This window comes from Netta rufina, assembly GCF_964035555.1.
Source record: "Netta rufina genome assembly, chromosome: 6".
NCBI lineage: Eukaryota > Metazoa > Chordata > Aves > Anseriformes > Anatidae > Netta > Netta rufina.
In genome coordinates this window covers 33,979,758-33,998,024 of record NC_140129.1, presented here as the reverse complement: position 1 = coordinate 33,998,024, position 18,267 = coordinate 33,979,758, and the positions used below count along the sequence as shown (strand labels likewise).

At 47.8% G+C, this 18,267-nt stretch overlaps 1 protein-coding gene across 1 annotated transcript in view; it reads right to left on the bottom strand.

The window, feature by feature from the left end:
• Window positions 1-18,267, bottom strand: part of MARCHF4 (membrane associated ring-CH-type finger 4) — a gene marked incomplete at both ends in the record, with an annotated part of 82,605 nt that overhangs the window by 23,417 nt on the left and 40,921 nt on the right. Inside the window, one exon of the mRNA XM_084289366.1 lies at window positions 3,102-3,257. Coding sequence (XP_084145492.1) covers window positions 3,102-3,257 — 156 coding nt within the window. The remainder of the gene's footprint in view (window positions 1-3,101; window positions 3,258-18,267) is intronic.

Below are 18,267 nucleotides of genomic sequence, written 5' to 3'. Positions count from 1 at the left end.
ATAACTGAGGACCTTTGGAGCTGAAATAACCCACAAAACAGGAAAAGTCAGAGATAACAACTGTGAAGCAGTGTTGAACTCCCCAAGACTGCAGACAGCAGTAGGTCTGGGAAGTTGGTTCAGATTGATCTTGTACTTGTTAAAATCAGAGCATCGGAATGAACCTGGCTCAGGAGCAACTGCAAAGGAGCTGTGTGAATGAGATCCACTGCAGAGTCCTGTTGCAGCAGGTACCTGCTTCCAAAACCCTACGTCTCCAAGGCATTAAGTCATGGGCTTTGCACAAATACTGCAGTGGAGAGGAGCGTTTAGAGCCTCCATGCCCATATCTCCTGTCTCAGGGACTGGAAGACAGCGGGGATGGATAGATGGACAGACAGATGGACAGATGAAGGCTCTGGACCTTCTGATCGCCCACAGCCTGCGGGAGGTGTTTGCTCACTTGCTGACTGACCACAGCTTGGCAAGACACTTGCCAGATTCTCCAACAACTTTAATCCTCCAGTCTCAGCAGGTTTGCAGTGTTGCTGCTTGAAGACTTTTGCTCTTAAATCCCAGCAATCCAGGGCTGGCGGGTTAATTTATAGAGATTTGTTCTGTCGAAATACCGGGCTGGAGGCCCCTCTCTGGTATGAGACAGCATAACAGCCTGGAGGCTGGAAGGAATCCGTGTTAATTATGTATGAACCGTGCTCCCCTTGCTGTAGCTTCTCTGCCCATGCCGTGCACATCTGGCCTATGCCGTGCTCCTAGGCTCTCCAGAAAACGTGCAGCACACGTCAAAATGAGCAGAGAATGATGTACATCCATGCACATCCCGAGAAACACGGGGGTGTTGGGTGTGCTGCTCTGCTCTGCCCACTTGGACGTGGCCCAGGGAGCCCAGGGCCTGCCAGCTGCCTGTGGGCTGTCCCATGAGAGGACACAGGGACAGTCACACGGGGCAGGCAGGGCCACCTTGATGGGCAAGATCTAGCCAGGCTCAGAGCGTTATCTGAACCTAACTTCATTTGACTTTTGCCAAGCTGACTCCAAGGTGAGTTTTGTGTGGGCCTTGCCTGTGTGACAGTTAGTCTGGAATAAACAGACGGCCCTGAATTCCTACAGCATTTACCTTCCAAAACCTGCGCCTGAGAAATTCAGAGCTTTCTAAGAGGGATAAAGCTGGGTAGAAATTCCAGCGGACCCCAAGAAGAAAGGCCAGGGATTGTTGCTTTGCTTAGAGACATGCCAGTGTGTCCTGGTGTCCACACGTGGGGAGAAGGCTGAGCAGAAAGGACACGCTTCCCACCCACCCATGCTGCAACACTGGAGGATGGTGAGAACCACTGAGGAGCACGGCGATGTGCAGGGTGATGTGTTATGGGGTCCCAAGCCCCTTTGTCCTCTTGGAAAGTCTGGGTCTCATACATGAACCAGTTCCCACAGGATTTCACGTGCTGGTGCTGGTGTAGCACCTGCTTCGCAGCAGTGCCTTCGTGCTGACACCAGGCAGGGTGCCTGGGCACACAGCTGTGGCTCCACACAGGCTGCATTTATCCCAGAGCGAGTGGCTTTTCACTCCAGTTGCTTCTTCCTCCCCTCTGCATCGAGCATCCGGAGGTCAAAGGCAGTGCTGGCCACACACACGCTCACAAATCTGCGGCCACCAGCACTGCTCAGCATCGCTCCCCCAGCCCGAGATGCATGAAGCACGAGGGCACTCACGGACCAGATTTCCAGAAACAAACAAAAGCTGCTGTGTCCACATCTCCCACCCTGTGTTTCAATCTGGTCTGAGTTACTGGAGCCAAGAAACTAAAGTACCCTGGGTCTGGGGCTTGGGATGAAACTACTGATCTCTCCAGGCCACGGCACAGGGAAAATCGAATCAGAAGCTGCAGGGACTTGCAGAGAGCAGGGAGACTTTTCCTTCCCCCCAGCAAAATTGCCCCACGATGTCCCACTAATTTTGCTGCTTCATTTCAGTGTGGAGCCCTGGAGGGCTGTGCCTCTTTCTTCACTGTGTTCAGTGACCTCAGGCCCAGAGAAAGACACACAGAGAGGGCACTTTGGGGGAGAGAGCAGGGGTTTGTGTGTCCCCCACCCCATACAGCTAGGCACCATCACTGGCAAAGGCTGTTGGAGAAAGAGAAGACCAGAGAGCCAGTGCAGCCAGGTGCTGGACGGACAGACATCCCTACAGACACTGCTCTGGTGTCTAAAGCACAGCATGCTGTTGCGATGTCTCTCCAGCCCAGATGATGCTAATTAAATGGTAGTGCCTGAGTCTAATATGCTTCCTTATGTCTGAGGCACTAATGGTGCTCAGCAAAGGCGTGCAGCAATTAGTCCGTCTTCAGGTGTTGCTCCAGCAATAAATCAATAGCTATTAAGGATAAATTATCCCGTTTTTAACAGTCACACAGTTTTCCCCCGTTCTGTATCTTGATTTTGAATTACTAGCCTGGGATTTAATAAGCTGCGGTGCTTTTGAACTCACACGAGAAAGAAGGCGGGTCCTCGGCTGCCTTTCACAGACACGTACATCAGGATGGTCTTTACCTGCTGTGTGCACACCTGCGTATATCCACTGAGAATCAGGCCTGGAGAGACCAGAGCACCAGAGCCAGCGCCACTAGCACTGTGCTGGGACACATTTGATCCTGGGGAGCAGTGAAGTGAAAAGGGTGGCAGGAGGAGAGCTGGAAGAGCCCTCCCTTCACCCCCTCTGTCCCTCGCACCAACACTCTTTCAAATTCGTGTCCCCATCTGTGCTGGGAGATGGTGGCATACCTGTAGTCTCCAAAAAAATAAACGCATTTGAAGGGCTGTGAGGTGTTACAGCACTACCATAGCCGCACTGGTGTTTTAAGCAGGAAGAAAATGGATGTGGGAGTTGTCAAAGGTCAGAGAGAGCAGACCCTTGAGGGATGCCCCCAGTACCACCAGGCAGGACGTGGGGCTTCATTGGAGCAGCCCCCACAGCCCTTCCTACACGGCTCAGACGCGTGGATTGCAGTGCCAGGAGACAAAACCCACGCCAGCAAAACCTAGTTGCTCCCAGAAACAAAAAGAGGAACAAGAATAAATAGACTTTGAAATGTCTCTAGTACCTTTACCTGCAGAGGGTTCTTTGTGCTTATGGCAATGACGTGATACTTGTAGTAACACAGCTCGCAGCTCCAGCAGCCCCTCTCACTAATCCATTTGATCAGACATGGCTGGTGCGTGCATTTCACCGATCCGTCGCATCGACACGGGCTCAGCAACTCCCCCTGCAAAAGAGAGACGGCATCAGCGGGGCTCCCTCCTCCCACACGGCAAGGAGGCCGTGCACAGAAGCTGGCCAAGGCGCTCCTTCAGCCACCCATCCGCTCTTGGTCCTGCTTCCCCTGGTTTGGCTTGGGTAATAGGGCTGCTTTCATCAGTTTTTACCTCCAGTAATTCTTGGGTGATGCGAACACAGTTTGACAGAGATGTAGAGGTGTGAGCTACTCACACTTTACAGTTTCTGTGAAAAGAAAAACCCGGGTAGGTAAGAGACTCCTAATATCACTGCTAGCGGAAAAGCTCCGCGAGCGCAGCTCTTCCTAGACACCAGAGCATCCACACCAGACCGCAACAAGTGGATGCGGCTCGGCTGGAAACTGGAAGCCACTGCTCAGGCCTCTGGCTCTCTGCTGCCAGAGCAAGGCTGCTGGTTTGCGAGCAGTGACCAAAGCCCTGCCCTCCTGCCTCGCTCCCTTGCTCCTGGTATAGCTCAAGCAGGGGTACGCAGCAAACCCCGATATTATTCTGACCCAGGTGCTGTCATCGTGTTCACCGCAGGACTGCATTCCCCTCTGCACACCAAGCTCAGAGCTCATTTCACAGTCATTTGCTGTCGCTTATTTAGGGAAGAACCTAAATAAGAGTTTTACCCCCTGCCTCTCCGCGTTTAGAAGCCACAGCAGAGCCCCCAGTTGGGCGTGCGTTTAGCTGGGCCCCGAGGTTTACAAGCTTTTAAAGGCAGGATGAGAATGTCAATAGGATGGGGAAGGCTGGCATCACACTTCTGGTGTCAGAGAGAGGATTCTTCTTCTTACATACCTTGATCAGCCCCGTGGTCCTCCCCAGTGTGACCACCTGAGGCTGCTGGATGCAGCAATGATGCCCACCGCCCCAGCTGCCTGAGGTTAGGAGGCCAAATCCTGCTCCTGCCGAACCCGGTGGGAAGCTGCCTTCGCTTTCAGGGTCTGAGGGCCCGAGGAAGCGAGAGTCACACTGGGCAAGAGTGATGCCTTTTTTTATGAAACCTAATGCAAACGCATTAATCATTTCATTTGCTTCGGCGAGGTGACCTAAAAATGTCATCTTCCGTGAAATTTCAGCACAACTGTAAATAACTGTTTACATTACAAAACCAGGCTCGGCTCTACCTGCCACTGATTTCCATCACACACCGGAGGGGACTAAAAGAGGGGGAAGCAAGGAAGGCTTTAGGATCCGTGAACTTTTATTCAGGACACCACACCACACACCAGGGTCTCCTGTGGGGCTCCACGGAGTGAGTGAATGACCCGGGTGTTGTCTAATGAGCTGTGGGGGTGCACAGGGGAGACTTGCTGTGTCTTATTGGTCTCTGGAGTAAATGAGACAAAGAAATCTGACTTCTTCGGAGCCAAGAGATGCCCATAAACATCCCACACCGCCGTGGGGACCTTGTCCCCCTCCCCTAACTGGGATGCTGCATCCCAGACAGCCCAGCCACCTCCTGCAAGCGCTCAGGGCTGACCGTGGAGATGAACCCCCCAATTTCTTCATTTTTGCCAATCCAGCAAAAACCTGATTTATCGCATTTTCTCCAGCCGTGTGAAGGATGATATCCTTGTGTGTGGCACACAGCTATCTTTGCATACTGTGAAGCCCAATTCTGTCCACAGCAGGCGTTCGTAAAGCACTGCCGCATGCACACGCGGGCACAGGCGCTCGTGTACCAGCAGAAAAATAAACACCGGGGGCATATTAAAGGAATAAATCCTTTGTACAGCAGAGGGGAAGGAGCCTTGTCGCTGGCTGCACAGCCAGCTTAGGAACGGCCCATTGGCTGTGACAGGCACGGAGGAATCACTGCGCAGGGACCTCTGCAAAGAAGGTACAAAAGCAAGCCCAGAGCGAGGCACAGCTCGCAGCCCCAAGAGCTGGGAATTAAACCCCACGTCTGTTCCTGCAGGTTTACAGCAGAAGGCTCTGCACAGCGCTCCCTCCGGTGCTTCAGACAATGGCATTCCCACCAATCCCATTTGGAGACTGTTCTCCAAAGACCCTTTGAAGGGAGAAAATCGTTCCCAACATATTTTTTTTGGCAGTTTTCCTTTTGTAGAGTTCCATCCCTTCGCTCGGATCAGCTGAAGCAGCATGTTGGCTTTGGCAGCAGCCAGTGGAGAAATGCTCCCTGGCTCATCCATCCTCAGCTTGCTCAGTACCATCTTGTCCCCCTGGAACAACCAAGCAGGCTTTGAATTCACCTGCCTTGCTGTTTGTCATCCAGGATGGGAGCTTGTCTTCAGGAGCAGCAAGGCGAGGAGAGGATGGCCTGGCTTCACCCCGGGGAGGAGCACACTGCCGGAGATGAACCGGGGCTCTCCCAGCTCTGCCCTCTCCCTCCAAAACCCCGCTCTGAGCCCGTTGCGGCACAGCAGAGTGGTTAAGGATTGCCTGGGCCCTGCTGTTCTCCGCCTGTTGGGAGGAATTCAGAGAAAGGATGGGAAAAACATTACTGCCAGCGCGCGCTTCTGACGCTCGATATATCCAGGGAGAAAACACTGACGTCAGGATCAGCGTCAGCCCTCCTGCATGCTGATGGCAGTGTGGTGCCCTGGCCATTTTATTTGTCATTTACCAGTGCTGGGAACCCATCTGCAGGCTGCTGCTGAAGCTGTGGCTGCTCGCCCGCCAGCTGGTGTTCATGGGCTGGGGCCTGTGGTGGCATTGGGCAAGGACGTGGCCTTGCTGACATACATCAGAGTCAACCACGTGCCAGCTCGGCTGGGAAGAGCCCTGTTCACACCCTCCTCTTTCCCCAGCTACTAGAGCCAGCAGTTTGAAAACCAGTGCAAGCTGTACTGCTAACTGGGACGGCTGGTGGTGGTCCTAACACCTGCAACGTTTCCTCGGCTGAGCCTTTTCCCTGCTCAGCTCCGAAAAGTAGCATCAGGTGTTAGCATCGCCTGCAGGATGAGTGCCCCAGGGAAGAGCAGGGCAGGGGGAAGCGGGGCTGGCACCTCCTGCTGGGTACCTGCATGCAGCATCCACTGCTCACAGGAGCAGCTGCACACGTGGACCCGACTGCTAGGGTTCCTCGGAGTTTGTCTCATTTGGAAAAGGAAACCAAGAATATTTAATTTCAGGTCTTCAGCTGAGTCTCCTAAATACACTTAACTTCACATTGAATTTAAATGCAATGGGAAGTTTTATTATGGCAAATAAATGCCAAATGATTTCTATATTAGGAACATAATTACAGAGGAATTAAGTCTGATGGCAAAGAGAAACCCATTGTTACAGAGCTGGTAAACTCCAATAAATATGTGCTAATAATCGCTCTGTCTTCACACTCACTTACAGGAGCTGCCCCTCCATCCTTTTAAACCTAAACACGCGCATTGCTACCAGCATCTCAAATGCTTCCGCTGTGTCCCCTCCCGTGTGCGAGCGCTGTGCCAGCCAGCAACAGACAACAGGGGACACTTAATAACTACCTCCGAAAACCTGAAGCCACATGTTTCCATTGTGCTTTCTCTCTCAGCTATTAAAGGATATAAATATGTGTGTGCTGAATGAAATTCTCTGGTATTGTCAGAGACTGATGCTAAGTGTGGGCTCAGTGAGTGGACCCAATGTGTCCCAGACGTGTCTCCCACATTGCGGGGACATCACCAAACACGGCCACATGGGTGGCATCTCTCCAGGACTCCTAAATGGTTCCCAGCCTCGCGGCCAGGTCTGTAAGCCATGGGAGCCTTGCTCTGAAGGATAACCATTGCCCTCCAGCTTGGGGGCTGGATAGGGGTGAAAGGTTTTGGGAGGCCAGAAGGGCACACAGAGCCTCAGAGGAAAGGTTTTCAGCCCGTGGCTGCCCACCCAAAGGTTTTGGTGTGGGATTTTGGCCTGGGAGTACTGATGCTGCCTGGAGCAGCACCCACACAGGGTTCTGTAAAAGAAAAAAAAAAAAAAAAAAAAAAAAAAAAAAAGGAAACAAAGAAAGAAAAAGAGCTCGGTCGAGCTGTTTCAATATTTAGCTGACAGTAACTTGCCGATGCGTTTGCCTGCAGGCAGGCACAGTGCACCAGCTCTGGACGCATCCCTGCCTCCACTGGGAAAGGCCAGAGGGAGGTGGGACCAGGTGTCTCATGGCTTAACATCAATTTCCTTTAAGGAGAAGCACTTTAAAGCAGCAGAAAACACACATTTTTTCCAAGCAGCAGAGAATCACAGGGCGTTTTTCATTCAATGGGCTCTGGAGGATTTTGACACCCTGGTTTCAGGCTGGTGAAGGGTAGAGAGGGATGCAAACCCCACCCGGCTCTGAAAGGAGGGCAGTGGGGATGCAGGGGGCTGGCTCTGCTTAGGGACAGCTCCTGCTGAAGGAGGGAGAGGGGAGGACAGTCCCTAAGGGTCCCTTTGGGCCACCCCCATTGCTGAGAATGGGGTCAAATGTGGATTTCTGGGCAAGCTGCTGTCACCCCCAGGGCAGCCCTGTGCCTTACCGCCGACTGCATGCATCAGCACCAAAATCCCACCCGCGAGCAGCCCCACCACCCCGCTTCCCTGGCTCCAAGAGGCAGGCTCCAGGCTGTACAGGGTTATAAGATCTGTTCCACAAGAACAAACTCAAACACTGCCTGAAATATGGAATAACAAAAGGATTTTCAGGAATTACATCTGCTTATCCATTGCCCAAAGAGCAGAGAGCTTATAGATCACATTGGGAATTATTTGCTTTTCCTTCTAAAGAAGGATTTCCACAAGATAAATAACTTTGCTTAGGTGTTCTGAAGCCCACTTCATCCTAATGTCATTGAACTTGTTTTTGATTAGCTGATTTAAGTAATTCTTACTAAATGTTGCTCAGTTGCAAGGCATCAAAAGGCAAGCATCTCAAATATCACCTGCTGTGCCTCATCAGGTGTGATAATAGCACCGATTAAGTGAAGTGCCTTCGGTGCACAGAAATCACGGCGCTGCGCATGTGAAATCAAGCTACCTGAATACCCCTGAGCTCCTGGGTGTTGGAGCGCGTTCAGCTGCCGACTGGCGCTGAATACAGAGCGGGAGCTGTCTCAGCACCGAGAAGAAGTGTCCGAGTCTATAGCTCCTGGGCTTTCACCCAGGTTTTAAACTTCTGGAGAATTTTTTTTTTTTTGTGGACCCCATCCATTTTGTGGGACAGAATGATCTAGTCTCTTCTGAAAGAGAAATTCACTGTTGTTTCACTCTGCTTCTTCTTAATTAAAAAATAAAGTATTTTAGACAACGCTTAGATTTATTCTGCATGAGATACAAGAGTGTACCTCCCAAGGATGCTGGGGTAAATCTGATGTGACTCCATGAAGCCAAATAGCTCTTCAGCACAAATCAAGTGCCCTTAAGTTATGGTTTGTACCAATTACAGAGATTTTCCATTAATTTTTTTATACAAATGGCTTTTTAATTTTTTTTTTTTAATTTTTTTTTCCCTTCTAGTGAAAAAGCCTCAGGAAAATAGAATTCTACTAAGTATACCACTTCTTTTTCTTGGAAAAAAAGATACCAATTATTCCTTATTATCTCTAATCCATTGAGACCTTCACCTTTCTACTTCTTCAATCCTCATCAGATCCATCAATGAGTATTTTAAAAGTTCAAAGTATAAAGTTAATGCTTTCAGCATGCAAGTACCATATAATGCAATTCTTCTCAGAGATGTGCTCATAATTCAGCAAATTGAACTTTGCAGCTACTTCCCTGGGAAGCTGTTCATAACGATACTCAGCTAATGGCCATCTCAGACAACGTTATGCCATCAGCCGCTAAGGAGCAGCTGTGGCGTATCCACAGAAATAGATGCTGCTTGGATTCTTCGGATGATAGATCCTGCTTTCAAAGATAAAGAAATAAACAGCAATGGATTATTTATATATATATATATATTTTATTTTTTTTTCCCCTAAGAAAGCTGAAAAACCTTTTACCATAACAGCTGAGAGAATCCCAATTCTGCAATATTTGTCCTTGCTTGACATTGCAACACCAAGTGGCCCCCAGCCCGGACAAAGGGCAGGGGACCAGTGGGTCTGCATGCATGTTAAATAAGAGGAACCCAGTAATGGTGTGAAGACAAAAGCACAGAGGATCTTCCCAGTGCTCCCAGCATATCCCAGCTGGGAGCTAGTCTGCGGTGCACCCAGGGGTGCCGGGGCCCAACATGCTCTGGTGTAGGGAGCTGCAATACCTAATAACGAGAGCAGTTTGGTTACTTTTAGCTTTGGTAGCACTGTGGGACTCAACTGTTTCATTAAAACAAGGCCTGATCTGCTTTTCCTTTCTGCCTTCCAGAGCCAAGGAGAAGAATATGCAATTACAAAGTTCAGTCATGTAAAGCCCTTCAATTACTGGGTAACTCTGTTACAGCTTTTCCAAACGTTACGAGGTTCACGCGGCAGTACATGACATCTGAAGTAATTCATTTTTCATCTGCCGATTAGCAGAAATTAAAACGGTTCTCAGAACATCCCAATTTGTGTGAGATCAAGTTCCTTATTACTACAGAGTATCTTAGTGGGGAAGGCATTTCTTTTTAAAGTCCCAGGCAGCCCTGCAAGCAGAGATACTAAACAAAAATACACCAGGAAAGTAGTGGAAGGGAGGATCCTGGCTCCTGGGGACTGTAGGTGATGGAGCTGAAGAGCCCAGCCTTCAGATCTTGCCAGAAGGTCACTTAAATATTTGGAGAAAATTCAAAACACTTGCTGGAAAGAATATGCACCAGAGGCAGAGCTCTTTTGGAAATGCTGTAGCTACTGCACGAGGCTGAGCTGCCTTTCCTGGCAGTGGGCTAGAAACCAGCCAGCAGCACTGAGTGTTTCCCCAGCAGAGTTGGTCACACCTCCTGGTGGGGTCAGGGGAAGGAGCTGTAGGACAGCCTGGGAGATGTCTGTGGTGCCGGCATCAAAAATAGACCATGGGAAAGGAGAGCGGGAGGCTCAAACCCCAAATCCCCTCACCTCACATGACAACTTTCCAGCTGGGAGAAGCTCAAGAGGACCGAATGAAGGTGCCAGATACGCTGTGCTGTGAGAAGCTGCACTACATTAATTCTGTTTTTCTGGTGCTGCCCTGGCCAAAGACCTCCTGTATCCGAAGCTGTGTGAATCTACGTGTTTTAGACTTTGCCTGCCTATGCCTCCTGGTGGAAAGCCTTGTGTTTTCCTCCTCCACCTGGAGAACGCAGGCAGCCTTCCCTTTTGCAGACAATATAAAACAGAGAGGAGAAAAGGCAGAAACTAATGTCAGAACAGCCGTAACTGCAGTGAAGTAACTGCAGTGAAGTGGGTTGCAAAGGCCATTTTCTATTTCTTTCTTTTGGTCCTCCTTTTGCAGAAGAACAATATCAGGCATACTGAATGACACACAGAGACGTGTGTGTACATAAACAATGCCAGGACTCCGAGGTTTTGGCACTGTCAGCATACAGATAATAAGCATTACATAGGGCTGATTTATTATCTGACTCTGCAATAACCTTTTGAAGATATACTGATTGGCAATTTGCATATTAACAGATACATCAACATTGAGGCAGTGTCAGATGTTATGCATGGCTATGTTCCGCTCCAGAGGTGGCTGAATTTCAAACAGTGGCCAAAAGGAAAAACTCATTTGTATCCTTCAGCGTGAAAGATGCCCTATTGAAATATGAATTATTAGCCTCTCTGTTGTTGGTCTTTATTGTACACTATCAGATCACTTCTCCTGCTCCCTCCCCATAGCTTTTGCTCTATCAAATATGGAACCTTTTTCTGCCATGTGAAGTTCTTCCTACCACACCTGGATTAGATTATTTAATTCAGTCTCTGGGCTGCAAAGGGCCTTCCCACATATTCCTTGGCTAGGAATTAGGCTGCTTTCCTCTCAAACAACACATCTGCTCCATAAAAACTTGCAGTTACCTTAGCAAGTTGTGTTTCTGCACAGGGAATGTCCAAGTGCCTCATCCTGGTTGGGCTTTTCTTTTGCCTTGGCAATGTCCTTCCCAGCCTTCCATCCTTCCCTGAGCTAAAAGCATCACTTTTTTCCTTTCTTCCTACATTTAACACTCTTACCCAAAAGTTTCATCCCAGCTACCATGTGTCAACGATGGATGACAGTGACATAGCCCCGACCATTGTGCAGGACCTTGCACTTGACCTTGTTGCACTTCATGAGGTTGACACGGGCCCAGCTGACAGGCTTGAGGATTGGGCCCTGACAGGGCCCTGAGATCTGTGAGCGCACCATTCCTGCACTTTGTTATTCTAGAAGGATTTTCAGAGGTTTTTGCAAGTTCACGTTTCTTTTTCCCCAGCCCTTGCAGAACTGGGATTGGTAAAGAGATGAGCAGAGAAATGATCACTATTTACAGATGTGTATTACCTAGAGAAGTCCCACTAATTGTGAAGATTTGTGTTCAGGGCAAGGTAGTGTGTAATCAGCTACTCATCTGCTCTTTGGTGCTGAACACGGAGAAGTTGTGTCTGCAGAGCTGAAAGCACTCAGGCAAAACTAAAGAAACTCATTACCAGCCATCACCCTCCACGGTGATGCTGTGGGAATGGGAAAGAGCTGCAGCAGCCACGAGCTCTCCTCGTGGCCCGTGGTGCCCCCAGGCCAACATGGGCAGGCCCCAGCCCCTCCTGCAGCTCCAGTGGCATTGGGTTTGGGGCAATTTCCATGCCCTGAGCCTGGCTTTATCCAGGGATAATGATGCTTATCCACTGCACACAGCCGATCGGATGCTTCATTTATCAGCATTTGTCGGGGGCTTTGAAATCTTGAATAAGTGAGGCTGTTGAAGTGCAGGTGATTAAATGTGGCCAGCCACCAGACTGTGTGGAAAATGAGCTCTGCTGGCACGCATTTGCTGCCAAGGCAGTCAGAGCATGCCCTGGCCTTGAGTACCAGGGCAGCCCATGTCTGCTCTGTCCATTTGGGCAGCCCTGTCCACCTGTTTATGTGGAAAGCCCTTCAGAGCACTGCCAATGTTGTGTGGAAGGGAACAGATCCTTTGAGGGAAAAGAAGTTATCGTAGCCCTGCACGTCCGTGTAGTCAGGGACTTTTCCTGTTCAATACATTCACACACAAATCCTTAGTCTGATTTTTGTGTCCTTGTTTGAAGTGGATGAGCAGTAGCAGATGATTTTTTAAAATTTTGTTTCCAAAATGTTATCTTCCCTCATGCCATGCAAGCTTTCATGAAGTGCCACCCTGCAGCTGCTGCAACAACACACATATCCAGAATGGGTCTTAGGACTTCCACCCAGGACTTCTCCTTAATTTAGTTATTAAAGACACTTGTGTCATGTCATCGGGCTCATTTCCCCAGCCTGGTCCCTCATTATTAGATGAACCTGAGCATCCCATGTATACCCTTTAAGAGCAGAAAAGAGGGGAGGGTTAGGGTTTGGCTGCAATATTCTGTTCTTCCTCCTCTGAAGTCTTGCTGCTCAGCATCTGCTTGGGATGGGTCTACATTAGAGCAGATAGGTTATTCAAGGTAAGTTTTGGGGCTATAATACTACTCTTCAAGGAAACCAAGCAACTAGTTCTCACACTTTCATAAAACTACTTCTTGACCTGTATTATCCAAGGGGCAAGTTCTGCCAGCAGCAGGCTGGAGAGGCTGTTTTTTTTCTTTGGGATGTTTTCTTCAGAGCAATGACTCTTCCCCTAGACTCTTTTTCTGTTCTCCTGAGTGGCTTGCTAAATCCTATTTGGGTGGAAACAGAACTTGTTTCACTTGGGGGATGCTCAGAGCTGTCTGCTAGGCAAGTGCCACCTACCTAGAATGATTTTGGAGGATGCTCCTTAGCAATTGTTTCCCATCAACTCAATGATAATTGGAATCAAATCACCCAGTTATATTAGTGAACTGGGAGCTTTGCTGAATGATAATAACAGCAATAAGCTGTTTACCAATTTGAAGTCTACTTCATCCCTCACAAGTGTGCAAGTTTAGAGCTGGTTGCTTTCAGTGGTTACCTGAGGATTGCTTGCCCTGACTCAAGCTTACAAAACTTGGAGGAGAGGAGAATGCCTGTGATAGAAGTCCTCCAAAAGGCTGGAGAGGAACAGGTAGCCCAGTGTAAATGTGGCCTGCTGAGAGCTGCAGGACCAGGGAGGGAGACTGCTTATTTAGCAAAGGTCAAAGAAAAGCAATGTGAGAAAGTGAAGAAATGAGGCCACCTTAACCTGGGTGATGCTCTCCTGGGCAGGGTTGTCTCCTTGCTCTGACTCTGGCCCACCGTCATGTATCATGAGCCATAACGTCTTTTCTGAACAGCTTCTGGATTAAAAATCACAGCTCTATCCCTGTAGCCAGAGAAACAGGCCCAAAGGCATTTGAGGAAGGTTATTCTGGGAAGAGCACAGCTGGTTTGACTTTAGAAGGAAGGCATTTCTTTTGTGCAGAGGTTTTTGTTGCTCTGTCCTCTACCTTGACTCTATCTCCATAGACCTGTCATCCTCCAGTCCATATCCACAAAGATCCCAGATGGTGGGGAGCAGATTTGGGCTATGGGGAAAGGTCCTGGTGCAGGTGGACAGCCACACATCTCCCCTTGCTAACTCACCTGTACTTCAAGAAATTGGAGTCTGCTTTGAACAGGCAGATAAAAGATTGCAGAGATTGCTTCAGCAGCCAGCTTCAGCCTCCTGTTATTGCATGCCATATAAATTTGCTTGCAAATGTGCTCTGCTCACTATAAAATCAGTTCAATTTGATGCCCCAACTTCTGGAAACCTCTCTACTTTGTCACTTAGAAACTTGCTTATAAGTTTCCAACTGAAATTCATTCCAGCTGTACCTCTAGCCACTGTATTCCTGTTGCAAAATATTTTGGGGAGGGGCTTGAACAGCTCCTTTCCTTCCAGAGCTCCCTGTTAGGAAATTGGGTCCCCTGTCAGCTTTTATTTGTCCTTGGACCCACTGCTCATGAGCTCACCTTGCTGTGTTTGTCTGTAGCCTGCTCCTGGGCTGAAGCACTCTTTTAGGAAGGGGTGATCTGTGCCTTGCACTGTCCTTGCTCGGCCCTCCCAGCTGCCAGACAGAGGCATTAATACTGCCCAGATGATGCAGGGGACTGTTTTTCACCATGTTGCAGGATCATACTTGTGTTTTTCCAGCCCATAAGCACTGTGGTCATTCAAAAATACCTTGGTGTTCAACTATTCCACCAAGGTCTTTCTCTGTGTTACAAGTGAGCTGATACCAGGCTTTCTCAAGGAGCTCAGTTACCTTTCCTCTGCTTTTTTCAGTTTTCTGGGGGCAGAAATGTCTGACGCAAGGAAATGAACATCTTCCTATGATGCGTTGCAGGACTTTACAGTAGCAAGTGTAGGAATATTATTTGTATGGTACCTTGTAAATCAGAGCCTTGTGAGACCAGCCTACTTCAGAAGTTATCTTGGAAAATTTCATGTTTATCAAACTTCTAATATTTGTGCATTAGGGACTTAGGTTTTCTGAGAGGGTGCCACATCTCTGGCACTGCTCACCAGTAGATCAACTCCAGACCAGCCAAAGTCCCATCTGTGACTGAACCCTGAGTTGTTCCCTTGCATGCTGCCTCCTTTTAGTGGCAGAGCAAGAGCTTTTCCTAAAGCACAAAGTGTTGTTATATGGCAGAAACGCCTGGTTACAAGGAGGTTTGAAAACAAGAGAAAAAACATGAAGTGGCACAGCAGCAAAAGCCCAGGCGGGCTGAAGATTTCCTTCAACAAAGCCCTGTTTTATGTCTCTGTGGCATTACATGGTCTGTTTCCTCCTGAGGTGTAGTGATGCTCATACCCAGGACATGGGGGACCAGTGCCAGGGGAACCTGCGCTTCTGAACAGCAGAACTCCTTTGTTTGCTGCTCGTTGGTTCAAATGTTGGATTGTCCAAATAATTCATTGCAGAAGGTAATTAAACAGTTCCTTTCATTTTCCACAATTATTTTATTCCTGGTAAATCTTTTTTTTTTTTTTTTTGCTGTGCTGTAATTCAGTGTGTGTGAGACAAATGTACCAATTAACTAACTGCTTCTAAATTTACTCAGTGCAACAAAAGGGGGCTTAACCTGGCTGTGGCTGAATTTGGATGACAGGCACTCTGAGAGGTGGGTCAGGGCATGGGGCCAAACAAGGACCTGTCCATGTCCTCCATACCTCTCCAGCTGCTCCTGCATGTGGGGCAGGGCACTGAGCTTGCTGGCATAGGTCAAGCGCCTTCTGGACCCCTTTTGTGCATCTTTCCCCTACCTTTTTTGCACAGAAAGGGCATAATACCCAAGCTGATGATTGAATCCCCCATGGTCCAGATGAATTTGGCCTTTGGGTTTCTGTGCTCTGTCCTAGCACATCAGTGCATCTGGTGGCCTGCTCCATGGCTAGTTAATGGAGATGGGCCATGCTTATTCTTCAGTGAGACATCTTTGATGTTACAGCAAGGAAAAACCCTGAGTCATGGGCATGCCCAATCCAGCTGTAGTTGGATGAACTGCCTGGTCAGCTTCATGTTCTGGCAAAGAGTGGGGCAAAATCCAAAGAGCTGCCACTAAAACCAGTGCCTGTAGCCAACATCCCAGGTGTCCTGAGTCTTCCGGGATGGACTGCAGAAAGAAAACCAGCTTTTCAGCACATAATTTACATATTTTTTCATGCCTTTTTTTCATGTCCATGCTGCCATGGCTTATGAGGATGTGAGGACACTCTAGGGATGGAAGTAGAAATTTAAGCTGTAATCCTCACAGTTTTAGACATTTTAAAAATATCAGTGCATCATAAGAGTAACTGACCTTTCCGGGCCCAAGATGCTGTTTGTGTGTGAAAGGAAATGTCAGAAAGGATGGGAGAAGTCTTGATCCTGATCTCCATCAAATTCAACAGCAAAACTCTTAGTGACTAGTGGAAATGGGACCTTGAAGGAAGTGTCTCCTGCTGAAATGCTCTGAGGATATTTTGAAAACCAAATTAATAAATAATTGAACCATCTGCATCAGAGACTCTAAGTGGAGTGACACATGGAGGGTGTCTGTAAATGGAACAGCTTCAAATATGCAGGGTAAAATACACATTGGAATGGATTTTTTTTCCTTAAAAGACCTAATTATCAATTTGGGTCTATATTGCAAGCACAATGAGAGGCCCTGTCTGAGAGATGGGTTGTTTTCTCCTAAGAAATGAACACACAAGTGGTAAAATATTGCTCCTGCCCTACAGGGGTTACCATCGTATTAATAAAACAGACTGGGGTCAAGAACAATACCAAGGAAATGGTTTGCCTGAGGCCACACAGCAGATCAGCCTCCCATTTCCTAGAGTCCAGCTGGGCTCCTTGTCTTTTTGACAGAAGACCATGTTGCCTCTAAAGCTGCTAATATCTGTTGAATCTCCTCCCATCACCACCAGGCACCTTCTGCCCTGGACTGGAGAACTGCATTTTAATTAGCATCCCTCTTGGGGTTGCGGTAGTGGTTGGAGCTGATGTTTCACACCAGCAACCTTTGTAAGAACAGGGCCATACCAAAAGCTCACAGAGGTCACTTCTGAACTACTGAGTTTAATAACTTCCAATCCATTTTTCAGGTGTCTTATTTTTTTTTTTCCACTCCTGCAACATCCTGAGGAAATGAGTTGCCTAGCTGATGCGCTGTGGGATCACTTTCCTGTTATTGTGTTCAGACCAGGTATCTGGACTTCCTTTGGTTTAGATTGGAAGAAGCAGTGAATAATTAATTGTTACAGGTTCTCTTCTTCCACTCTATCCTTAATTTTATATTTATATCCTATAGTCCCCCACTATTATTCCTTTGCCAAGTCAAGGTGATCTAGTTATTTAGCTGTCTTCTATCTAGAAACATAGCAAAGCAAGGTAGTGTATTTTTGGGAAAAAGTTTCATTTGCATAACCTATAGATAGCAACAACATCAGCTTTTTTTAAAAAACCTGAAATAGAGAGGAATATTGAGAAAGTCACTGACAGCAAGAGAAATGCCTCAATTGAGAGATACAGAGGGTGAGATTTATCACATCTAACATGCAATGTTCCTGTGCAGACATCTCTATCTGAGGCTGTCTCCCTGTGCCCCTGATTTAGGGGCTTGCCAAGACAGGTGAGAGAGGGCAGGGTTGGTTTGACTTATTTTTGGGGAGATGATTCCTGCCCTGCAGCCCTAATGGAGGCTGAGGCAGATGCAGGCACCTGCTTTTTGATGTGATGATACTCAAATGAGACTCAGGCTGTGAGCTGTAGCAGTAACCTTTAAGTAGCCATGGCCAATGAATTAGTCTTGATGCTCCCTCACTGTGCCATATCTGTTATCAATCCCTGAGTAATCACTGAGAATAGTGTCCTGGGCCAACTCTGCTTGGTTTCTGGACATTTCTGGAAGTATGCAGGATGCAGCATGGTCACCTTCCCTGTGCGCCTGGGAATTTCTCTTCTTGGATCTCAGTGGCAGAAATTCAATCAAGAAATCTGAAATGTGATATTATTTTTTCCTGCACAATCAGGCTGAGTAGAATATAAATCTTTTATAAATGCAAAAATATTTTTGATCACTTGACATCTCATTTATACTAATTGTCTTTGAATATAATTAGCTTTCATAGGGATAAATTTCCTCATTTTTAGATTGTAGTTGAAATTACATTATATGTACATAAAGTAGGAGATGGACTTTCTGTTGCAGTTGATTTAAATATATCTTTACTGTGAATAATGCCCTTTATATTTCTGGGAGAACAAAAAATCTGTACCTCACCAGTTCTTTTGGTGCTCTCACATAAGCAAACACAAACAGCAGCATTAGCAGGAAGCAGATGCTAAATACATTAAATACATGCCAAAGGCTCAGAAAAAGGGTTCTTATGATAGCAATGTAAAGTATTTGCAGTGATAAAACTATAAAGGGTTGGAGCATCCCCTTAAAAAAGGGAAGGTTCCACCTGGATGTTAGAGGAGATCTTACTGCCAGGGACAGTCAACCCTTAAATTGAGACACCTGCACAAAGAATGGGACAGTACC